General features: G+C 42.8%; 1 protein-coding gene across 3 annotated transcripts in view; it reads left to right on the plus strand.

Moving 5' to 3' along the window:
* The window catches only part of LRGUK (leucine rich repeats and guanylate kinase domain containing), a 1,953,320-nt gene that overhangs the window by 223,199 nt on the left and 1,718,221 nt on the right, over positions 1 to 11,900 (plus strand). For 2 of the 3 annotated variants that reach the window (XM_044088664.1, XM_044088665.1), the window contains one exon: positions 2,913 to 3,013. In XM_044088664.1, the coding sequence (XP_043944599.1) occupies positions 2,913 to 3,013 (101 nt within the window). Of the gene's footprint in view, positions 1 to 1,719; positions 1,828 to 2,912; positions 3,014 to 11,900 lie in introns of those variants that run through there. The other variant, XM_044088666.1, reaches the window with a different exon arrangement.

Genomic DNA, 11,900 nt, shown 5'->3' on the forward strand with positions numbered 1-11,900 from the left:
TGAATATAGTCATTTGAAAAAGTGGGCTTCCTGTAGACCCTGGACCTAAAACCTTCGGAACTGTGACTAATAAGTGTATCTAAGAACGGTGTTTCTGTGCGGTGGTGACTGTGAGTGAAGGAAAGAAAATCTGTGGTGGAATTAAGATAAGACATGAAATCATCCAACCTGGCCACCGAGGCATTCCAAAGAATGAAAATGTCGTCGAGGTAACGTGCATAATACAGAATGTCAGAATCAAATTGGCTGTTAAACACGAATCTCGACTCCCACTCAAGCATGACCAGGTTAGCATACATTGGGGCGCAAGCCGCCCCCATGGCAACTCCCTTAATCTGTCTGAAGAATTCTCCCTGAAATTCCACAAAATTATAGTCCAAAACCAGTCCCATCATATCACAGATCAAATTGATCTTGTCCCACGTAAATCCCGAATGTTTTTGTAGACTACTGGCAAAAAATTCCAATCCTTGCTCCTTAGGGATGCTGGAAAACAAATCCTTGATGTCAATAGTAAGGTAAATAGCTTGTATCTTCCATTTATCCCTAGTGAGGTCCCCCAAAAATCTCCACGAGTCTTTCATCAGGTGGGGGATGGAATCATAGATGTTCTTAAGCCATCGGTCGATCAACTGACCTATCTTGAAAGTCTTGGAACGAGATCCTGATACGATGGGCCGAAATGGGGGGTTCTCTAGACATTTATGGATCTTAGGTATTCCTACCATCTTGGCCAAGATGGGATGGTCGGTCTTCAGATAAGTGTAGGTGTCATTGGTTATCCTGTTATCTATCAGGTATTCCTCCAGACACAAATCAATCCTTTTGTGTCCAATTGAAATTTGATTCAAAGATATGCTCTCATAATTGTGTAAAATATCGTGTATAACATCATTGTACTCGGTGGTATAAAAGACAACTGCCCCACCTCCCTTATCGGGCTTCATGATTCTGATGTCTCTGTTACACATAAACTTATTTAAACATTCCCTCTCAATGTGTGATAAGTTGTCATCATATTTAATCCTTTCCTTTTTGATATTCCTATGTAAATGGTAAATATTACAGATTACATTAGATTTTGCATAATGTTGCACTATGTATAATCTTAGTTTGCTGCTATTCTATTCTGAAGAATAAATGTCTTGCCTTGAACTGCCTTTGTGCTTCAGTTAATTTCAGAAAATGGATGGTAATAAGGAACCTCTTTAACACTGCTTCCTGCTACTTGCATATACTGACTCTGAAATCATCATACTTCAAAGAAAATGGAATTCTGTAAGACATGACTCTGTCAGATTTAATATATGGAAGTCCCTGTTTTCACAACTGCAGATGCGAGACTTTAAAACAATTACTATACAGGTGTGTGGTATAAATCTTAGGGGAAAGTGACGCTAACAGTAATTTTATCCTCTGTCCTTCTTCTTACTATTTGGGGAAATTGTTGAAAGTTTTTTATTCAGTTGTACATACTTACTCTTCTGTTTTGAACATTGTTACAGGTAGTTTATGGTTTCCTTACTTGTACTATATGGAGGTATTTAGCTGTGATTCTGTAGAAATTGCCTGATGAAAGTACAAACTCCCTGTTGAGATTTATTAGTCTTGACAAAATGAAGAGTTTGCATACCAGCACTATTTGTAAACTGAGTTCTTATTGCATGAGTCATCAGTATTTACAGTGGCATGAGTCAAACATTGGTCTCCAAAGGCAATGAAAACTGCTACAGAAAAATGGTCAGACCAAAGTGACTTTGTTAGTGAGTAAACTCAAATGTTAAGATTACTTCTACAGTGACCTCTTCTTGAAGATCTGCCATTATGGTGAGTACCTAAAATAACTGTACTTTATGTGAGGTATAGTACAAATCTAAAAATATTACATTTGAGTATTAGACTCCTGTAACAGTATGTGTACCCTCCCATCCCCTGCTTGGATTTGGATTTGAGTTGTTATGCTTTATCGGGGCACTTCATTGTTATTCTGCTGTATTCATGTTCTCAAAATAGATAGAGCAATTTTAGAAGTTCCTGTGACACTTCTTTTTAGCCATATATTCAAACTGTATTTCCATTAATGTCATTTGTAAGGGGCATGCCAGTCACCCTTTAGTAGTAACCAGCCCCTCAGTCTATCTATCTAGTTTGTTAAATGGGACAGAGCACTGGTCCCACTGGACATTTTTCAGGCTTACCGTTAAAAATGTCACTAATGTAAAATACAGTTTGCAGATGTGGTTCATTTGGGATATGAATAACTTGGCACAGGCACTTGATTTTAATAATCCTGTAGTTGGCATGGCAGCCCTGTTCTCAACATAACTTACAGACAGGAATGCTTATTGCAAAACTATACATACCTAGCTTACTTTTTTAATGCAAAATTATGAATGCCTAACCTTCTGACTTTCACTTATATATGATATACTTACAGTATTACAATTAATAATTATTGAGACATAGTAAGTTACATGTTTCTTATTGAAACTGATTATGATGTGGGGTGTTGCTGCTTTTATAACTTGCATTCAGCAAATGAAAACATAAGCAGCAGCACAGAATTCTGTGGGTGTACTGTCACACCCTATTTTTGTAATGCTACAAGAGTCTGCCTGAAAAAATGTTCTGTTATGGTATGTACCTCATTCCTGTACCTTAATTGTATTCATGAATATTCTTAAACAGGTACTTAGTTACTCTTGATTCAAATGTAATGACAGCTGAACATACCAAGGGAAGATAAGAGCACCTGGTAACAGTCTCATTTTCATTCGAGCATTACCAAAACTTTGGCCTGTGTAATTGAGCAGTCTGTTGTCAACCATCATTTTTCATAGCTGTCATATTCAGTTTATAGCAAGTGCACAAGAGAACACATGAGTAACTGCTTTTTTTTTTATTGCATTTAGATTTGTCTTGCATTAGCTGTATGCCACACCTTATAGAACTTGATGTGTCACATAATGAGATAAATGGATTCTTCAACTTCAAACCACCAAAATACCTCAAGGTAGGCTCTGTAATTAGGGTGCATAATTAGTTAAAATTTGCTTTAATCACATTTTTGAATGAATAGGGAAGGTTACAGAATTTTTGAATTTAATGCTGTGTTTTATACTAGCAGTGTACTGTACATAATGTAAGTAAGCATTAGTCATGCCAGAAAATACAAATGGTAGCTTTGTATGTATTTTACATTTCAATGTAAATAGTTAAGTTTTTAAGAGTTGCTTAACTTGTGTGTACCTTGTATGCACAGAAGCTGTGTTTAAGTAATAATTGTGGCTGGTAAGTAGGAAAGTAGAACTGATAAACTGCACTGTCATGAGACTGAACTAATTCACACATCTGAATTTAATGATTTAACTTTCTTTTATTGATAAAGAAGAATGTATGTTGAAATATAATTGGTTGTCGTAATCACTTTTTTTAATTTGAAATGTGAGAGTGTTCAATCTCGCCATTTGTTCTTACACCTGGGTTCGGAGCCGATCCTCGGCTCCGTGTCGGCCAGTTAGCAAAGCTCTGCATCGAGAAGAAGCTCGAGACCAACCTAACTCCCACAATCCCCCTCTGCCTTTACCCCAGATCTAGTTTGCCGCTGCAACGTTCACATCATTTTTGATGAGCTCGGACCACCTCAAAGCTAAGATTTATTATTTCTTATATTTTGGATAAAAATATTTCTCTTTAAAGTTGATTGTGTGTGTGTGAGTAGTGTATCGAGGGTTTCTCGGTTCCGTATATAGTATTTATATACTTTCTTAGAGTTTATTCCCTCGGGACCTACCCCACCCTTTAACTTTTACTGGATTGACTACAGGATTTGACTTACTTACAGGATTTGACAATTTTTTACTGGATTTGACTTTTTGTACTGGCTTTTCTATTATACCTGGATTTGACTTTGTTAACATGTCTGAAAAGGCTAAATCAGGCTTCAAAAGGTGCCAATGTGGACAGAAAATGTCTGTCACATATAATCATAGTTCCTGCGTCTACTGTCTTGGCCCTCTCCATCTGCAGGAAGACTGTTCCATCTGCCATTCTTTCAGTGGAAGGGTCATGACAGATAGGCGCAGGAAACTTATGGATAGGGGCCTTTTGAAGCCTGCATTCCAAGAAGCTCTGGATGCATCAGACCAGGCATCTAAATCCTCGAAGGAATCGAAGACGTTGGAGCCCATGTCATCGGCTCCGAGCTCTTCATTTAAAGTTCGATCACCGGTTCCACAGGCTTCGGGCCGAGTGTTGAACTTTTGTCAGTTACCGAGCCTCGAGTCTTGGAACCGGTGACGGAGCTTCCTCCTCCTGTACTTTTGAGGTCGGTTCCGTCTTCGATTCCTTCGACGCGTTCTTCAAGGCCCCTCTCCGACACCGATGTAGACCGTGTGGTGCAGAAATTGATGGAGAATACGGCCTTATCCAAGCTCATCTCTGTCTCCTCTCAGTTGGTGTCGAGACTCGAAGGCCTTCCCTTATCTCCACCTGTTCCTCCTCCGAGGCCTATCCAGTCTTCGGAGCCGGGAGAGGCTGATCTGTTGATTGTGGAGCCCTCGGTGCCGGAACCGTCCTTTTCTTGGTCGGCACCGTTCACCTCGACTCCGTCGGATCCAGTACCGGAGTCTCGGAGCCGAAGATCCATCCTTGGATCGGGGACTGAGAGTCGATCCGATATTTCGGTTCCGACTCTCCCTCTCGGAGCCTCGGCTCGGATCGACTCGGCTCCGTCCTCGGGGTCGATGCCATCGGTGCCTGTCTCGGGGATTCCTCCGATTTCTTCGGAACCTGGGGATGCCTCGACTCGGGACCCAGGGGCTTTCGATCTCATGAGGAAGGTGTTGTCTACTCAGACAACCACTTAAGCAGAGACGGCTTCTCCTTCCCATAAAGGTCCGTTATCCTCCTCTGCACCCACGGCTACATCTAAGCATCGAGCACCAGTGTCTCAGCCACCCCTTGAGGGTGCCCCCTCTTCCTCGGAGGCTTCATCGGATGCCCCCCCCCGAAGAAGTTCCGAGGAAAAGATTGTGTAAGAGGAGACACTTGGATTCTCCACAGGAATCCTTGACATCGGACACTGACTTGGATGAGTCAGAAGGGTCCCCTAAATCACCCTCAGAGGATGTCTCCTTTTCTGACATCCTGGAGATCCTAAAACAGAGAGGTGATTGGCAAGCCCTACCCCTTCTGAGGATGAGTCAGTCTTGCTGAAGGCATTCGGTGCTCGCCCTTCCTCCTCCTGGGTCACTCCGCCCTTCGATGAATTGATGGAATTGATTGCTCGGGCGTGGGAGACACCTGACATGGTGGAGCCAGTCCCTAGAAAGCCTAATAAATATATTACAGCCCCCCAAGATAAGGCTTATCTAACAAAGGGAGTTCCAGTGGATGCTATGGTGGTGGCAGCGGCCACGAAAAAGGAGATGTCTGAATCTTCCTCATCTGTCCATCCGCCTAACAGAGATTCTAGGACTATGGACAGGTATGGGAAGCGCATTTTTAGTTCAGCGGCTTTTTCTATGCGATCCCTGAACTATTTGACGCATTTTACACGTTTACAGAGGGATCTAATCAAAGAGTTGGGAGATACCCTCCAGGGTACTACAGATGCTGCTGTCTCGGAGAAAGTTACAGCACATCTCAATACCCTTACATCTATTGCAAACTCGTCCATGAGGCTGATCTCATACGCAGCCGAAGGGTCGAGTAGGGCAGTGGCTTTAGCGATTGCTCTTCGTAGACAATCCTGGATGCGCTTTATGTTCCTTTGCGGAAGCCTTCAAGTCTTCCTTTACTAACGCCCCATTTGATGGTGCCACTCTCTTTGGCCCCAAAGTAAAGGAGACCCTTACCCGGTGTGAGCAAGAGGGAAAGACTCTGTCTGCTGTCGGAGTCCGTTTTTCCACCCCATCCAGACCGTACCCCAAAGGGCAACGTGGTGGGAAAATGTGGTTTCGAAAACCCCAAGGCTCTTTGCCAGGCACACAGGGTGATGCCCCCTCTAGAGGCAGAGGAGGGGGCAGAGGTGGAAGACGTCGCCCTGGCGGCAGAGGGGGTCCGCAAAACCAAGGTGACAGGGATACACTCCCCGGGAAACCTTTCCAGCACTCCTGAGAGGAGGCCCGGCTGTCCTGCTCTGGAGGCAGTCGGGGGTCGCTTAGCTTTATACCCTCAGGCCTGGCAAAGTCTGACATCAGACAATTGGGTAAAAAGCATTGTTACCAGCGGTTACAGAATTCCCTTCCTATTGCCCCCAATTCCGCAGAAAAGACTCCCAGATGTTCCGCCCCATCTGCGAGGCCCTGCAGCTATAGAAATTTCAAAGCTGCTAGAAAAAGAGTCCTCCAACCAGTCCCAGTGGACCAGAGAGGATTCGGAACTTACTCAAGGTTCTTTTTAGTTCCAAAAAAGACAGGGGACTGGAGGCCAATTCTGGACCTAAGCAAACTCAATACCTTCATCAAGAAAGAAAAGTTCCGGATGGTCATGCTTCAATCGATCCTTCCATTCTTACAGAAGGGCGACTGGATGTGCTCAATAGATTTAAAGGACGCATACTACCACATCAAAATGGCCAGGGCATCCAGGGATCACTTGCGCTTCCGGCTGGGAGCCAGTCACTTTCAGTTTCGAGCCCTGCCCTTTGGTCTGACCTCAGCCCCCAGGGTTTTCACCAAATGTATGGCAGTGGTAGCGTCTCACTTGAGGCGCCTGGGATTCCAGGTGTTTCCGTATCTGGACGACTGGCTCCTTTCTGCCACCACCGAGCATCGACTGATTCAGGCCAGGGATTACACACTTCAACTCTGTGTTCATCTCGGAATTTCCGTAAATTTCGAAAAATCTTTACTACAGCCATCACAGCATATCTCATTCATAGGAGCAGAATTGGATACGCGTTGCTTAATCCTAAGACTTCCTCCAGAAAGGATAGCCTCCCTACAAAACCATATATCTCTTCTTCTATTATCCAGAAAATCTGCAGCAAAACTGGTTCTGAAGGTTTTGGGTCTCATGGCAGCTTCTCTCATTGCGATACCCTTGGGAAGACTGCACATGAGAGTTCTTCAATGGCTACTGTTTGCACAATGGTCGTTCCAACACTTACCCCTGATGCACGAAATCCACATCACAAACATATGCAAATCACACCTGGCTTGGTGGCTTCAGACTTGCAATCTTTCCAGCGGAAGACCATTTGTGCTACCCACGCCGACAGCTACGGTGACCACGGCCGCTTCCCTGTTAGGGTGGGGGGGCATCTTTCAGGGACAGACAGTCCAAGGCGAATGGTCCAATTTGGAGTACAATCTGCACATCAGTGTTCTAGAGTTGAGGGCAGTGTTTCTAGCGTTGCAACACTTTGCTCCCCTCCTTCCTCTAGGGACAATAGCAGTTCAGTCGGACAACATGTCCGTAGTATGGTACATAAACAAACAAGGGGGAACAAGTCTTATCAACTATGCAGAGAAGCCATGAGAATTTGGCAATGGGCGGAGTCCACGGGTCGCTTTCTGATAGCAACGCACATCCCGGGGTTATCCAACGTCATAGCGGACAGGTTGAGCAGAGCCATCCTGTTACCTCACGAGTGGTCCCTCAAACAATCAGTTGCGAAGGAAATTTTTCGCAAGTGGGGCCAGCCTTCCTGCAATCTGTTTGCGTCTCCAATGAACGCCAAATGCAGAAGCTATTTTGCCCTATTACCCCCTCCAGGGGAAGTCCCCAGGGACGCTCTGGTTCACGATTGGCCCCCGGGTCTCCTGTACGCTTTTCCTCCTGTTCCCCTGATTGCAAAATTTCTACAGAAAGCCAACAACCTGCAAAGGACAATTATCCTCATTGCCCCATTCTGGCCTCGTCAAATCTGGTTTCCCTTTCTTCTGGCACACCGAATTCGGGAACCCTGGATCCTGGACCCGAGCCGATCTACTGACCCACTCGTCAGGGGCTTCCCACCCGTCGTTACTCTCCCTCATACTAGCAGCTTGGCTGCTCCGCTTCCCTTCTTAGCCAGGCCTGATCTTCTTTCCCCTGCAGTTCGAAATATCCTGGTGGCTTCTCATAAAGCTTCCACTACAAAAATTTACACTAGTAAATGGAAGTGTTTTGTGCACTGGGCAAATACACATCAATTGGACCCCGTGATAGCTCCTCTAAATAGGGTCTTGGAGTTTTTAACCGAACTGTTCCACCAAGGAGCTTCTCCTGCCACTTTGAGAGTGCAATTGGCTGCCATTTCAAACTTTCATGTGGAAGATAGTGGGGCTGCTATTATGGCTCACAGACTTTGTAAGGCCTTTCTAAAAGGATCTTTCCATATTAGACCTCCAGTTAGAAGTCCTACATCACCTTGGAACTTGAACCTTCTTTTATCTCAACTGATGCTACCACCTTTTGAACCAGCCTCTTCCTGTCCTTTGAAGATTTTGTCATGGAAGACCCTCTTTTTGGTGGCTATTACATCGGCCAGACGGGTGTCGGAGCTTCAAGCTCTTTCCGTTAAACACCCTTATTTGATCTTTCACCCTGATAGAGTATCTCTTTGCACTAATCCATCTTTTCTTCCCAAAGTTTGCTCCGTTAATAATATTAATCAGTCCATTGAGCTCCCCACCTTTTTCAAAAATCACTCCAATAAGTTGGAATACATGTTACACAAGTTAGATGTTCATAGACAACTCAGATTTTACTTGGATAGAACAAAAGATCATAGAAAAACAGACCAGCTTTTTATAGCCTTTGCAGACAGCAAGAAGGGTATGGCAGTTACGAAACGAACCCTTTCCTAATGGCTTTCCGATTGTATTATTTTTGTTTATACTGCCTCGGAGCAAACTTTACCTGTCAAGCCCAAAGGGCACTCTACAAGATCAGTATCTACATCCCTGGCTCATGCAGCCCGCCTACCGTTAGACACTATTTGTGCGGCTGCTACTTGGTCTAAACCACATACATTCATTACTCATTACAAAGTAGACAGGATTTCTAGGGACAGGGCAACCTTTGGTTCCACTGTGCTCAGGAACGTTCTCCCGTGAGTTCCTCAGGAACATGGAGCTAGGGACACTACCTAGGTGTAAGAACAAACGGCGAGATTGAACACTCTCACATATAGAAGTTATGTCCTTACCATAACGTTCCATGTGGAGTGTTCATCTCGCCTTTGTTCTTACATTCCCACCCTCCCACCCTCAGGAAGAACGTCCAGTTTAGGTGTCTGGTTTGGTTTTCCCTGCTTCTGCCTTAAGCAGTTGTAAATATATATTTTTCAGCTATGTTGTTCTTGTTGGCATGAATGTGTTATATTCTCTCTGTTGACTTCTGGTTTGCTTGCAAACTAGATCTGAGGTAAAGGCAGAGGGGGATTGTGGGAGTTAGGTTGGTCTCGAGCTTCTTCTCGATGCAGAGCTTTGCTAACCGGCCGACACGGAGCCGAGGATCGGCTCCAACCCAGGTGTAAGAACAAAGGCGAGATGAACACTCCACATGGAACGTTATGGTAAGGACATAACTTCTATTTTTGGTCCATGACTGTTAGATCTGCTTTTTCTTGAAAACAGGATACAGTACTGCCCTTCAAAGAGTCTGCTTTGGAGTACCTGTGTGACTGTTTGTGTACTACTTTTCTTATGTCAAAGCACTTTTCCATTACACACACACTTTAAGACTAGTAGTGATGTGACTCAATATGTGGTAATAGCCTGTATGCACACATCCCATACATGGGCAGCCTAACAGCTTTTTGGGAAGGGCTGTTGGCCATGACACCAGGGCATTTTTTTAAGTAAAGTCTTGAGTTGTTTTACTCCATTCTGAGCATGGCCCTAGTCTCAATTTAGTGTTGATATCTGGAGTGGCTCTTAGTTCCTGGATGCTGGATAGTTTGAGCTATTTATACCAAGTTTACAAGGCTCTCCTTATACATTCTAGACCCCACTTGTCTTTTCATATTTTTATTTCACCTTCATCTCCATGTGATGATAGGACCTTGATGGAACTGAGAGTCGAGTAATAATATATGATGCAGTCAGGTAAAAAGAGGATAAACTTAATCTTGGCAAGTTATCAGTATTACCAGAAGAAATTTCTTATAAGAAAGCAGAGCTCTTCCTCAGGGAAACTGGCTAATTTCTTCATTGCTTTGCACAAGCTGTAATGTCCATCATGCACCCGTTAGACTTAAGAACATTTCTCAGGTAAATAGTGCAAGAAACTTCCTCAGAATTTTGCAGATAGGATGTTTTCTGTTAATAATAAGCACTATCAGTTTTGTTCAGCGGTACATAATAGTGGCTGATTAAACCAGAAACTCTTGGGGCATCTGGGACAGTTTATTAGCTGGCTTATGAAGAAGGTAGAAAGGTTGATAGAAAATTGTATCCTTGATTACTGTAACATTAAATCATAACATTTTGATTTATTTGTCAGTGAACCTGCATTGCTTTGGACTTTTTTCTATAGTTGCTCTGTTCCCACAGCAACATAGGTATTGATGTTTACTGATGTGATGCTTCCTTATAAGTAGCATTGACATGTACCTAGTTTGTTTTTTCCTCACATTTTGAAAATTATCATTCACTCAGCTATATTTCTTTTGTTAGTGCATTGTATTCAGTTATTTGGACTTATTATTGCTGAGTGCATTGTATTCAGTCATTTGGACTTATTATTGCTGTAATTTTGATCACTCTTCTTTGGATCTGCCAGAATTTCTTCACTGTTAAAATATCTTAAGAATCATGCATTAGGAAGGTATGTCTTTCCATTCCGTGTGGTTGTAGTAGACAAATCGCCTCTAAACATTTTAAACATTGTGATTACTTAATTTGGGGCCTGACTAGAATACTAAGAAGTGTGAGCTTTGCTTGAAAATTAATAAAGCAGCTAGACTCAAAAGATTGATAGAGTTATTATCTTAATAAAATAACTATACTCAAAAGATTGATCAAAGCCTGATAAACACTGTGAGCAACCTTCCCAGAAGATATAACCATTCTACCCCTGTGTACACTTGGAGGCACCCTCAATCCATTCAGGCCCATTATTATATTATTCCTTCAATAGTAGATCTCCTCAATATTTTTTTTTCAAGCATAATTGCATTAGGCAATGCAGTAAACTTCAGTTACAGTTGACAGTGACAACAGAAACCGAGTGTTGCCTTATATTTACAATCCAATCCAGGCATTATATAATGTAGTCTTTCTATTGCCTCCTCAATACAGATTGAACAACATATGTTACTTAATAATATTTTGCAAAACATCAATCAGCCATTCAAAAATGTCATTTTAAACTATTAGACCACTATACCACTTGAACCACTTGGCTGTGTCCAGGAAAGAGAAATAATTTCACTAAATAGCCAACATTATCTTCACATTTACTTATGTCACATTTCATAGGAAGTCAGTAAATTCACTCTTCTAGTCCCATCTTTCCAACATCTGAACTGTTGGTGTTGGCTATTCTCAGATAAACTTTAGTTCCAGTTGTGCATTACCAACTTTCAGGGAACCCAGTCAGTTATTGGGTTATCATCAGTTTTATTGATTATTAAACTAAGCTTGTTTTTAAGCAGCTTTGTGGGGATCTGACATTCATTTAAAGAAAATCGTAGTGCTTAACCTGTTAGACTGGTTCAGTGAAACACCTGCATGAATATCCTTGCACTTTATTCATGGAAACCCCATGATTTTGTTACTATATACAATTCAATGTGAGGCATAACTCTCACCAGACTTGTCAGCATCAAGGCAACTTCAGCCAAATTCCACACACACACACACACACACACACACACACACACACACACACACACACTCCACTTATTGTCTGCTGATTAACTGCCTTCCAATTCAGTACTCTCTTCTCTTCTCCAGAAGTAGTCA

This window comes from Protopterus annectens, chromosome 11.part0 (assembly GCF_019279795.1).
Source record: "Protopterus annectens isolate FY-2018-M chromosome 11.part0, PAN1.0, whole genome shotgun sequence".
Taxonomy (NCBI): Eukaryota; Metazoa; Chordata; order Ceratodontiformes; family Protopteridae; genus Protopterus; species Protopterus annectens.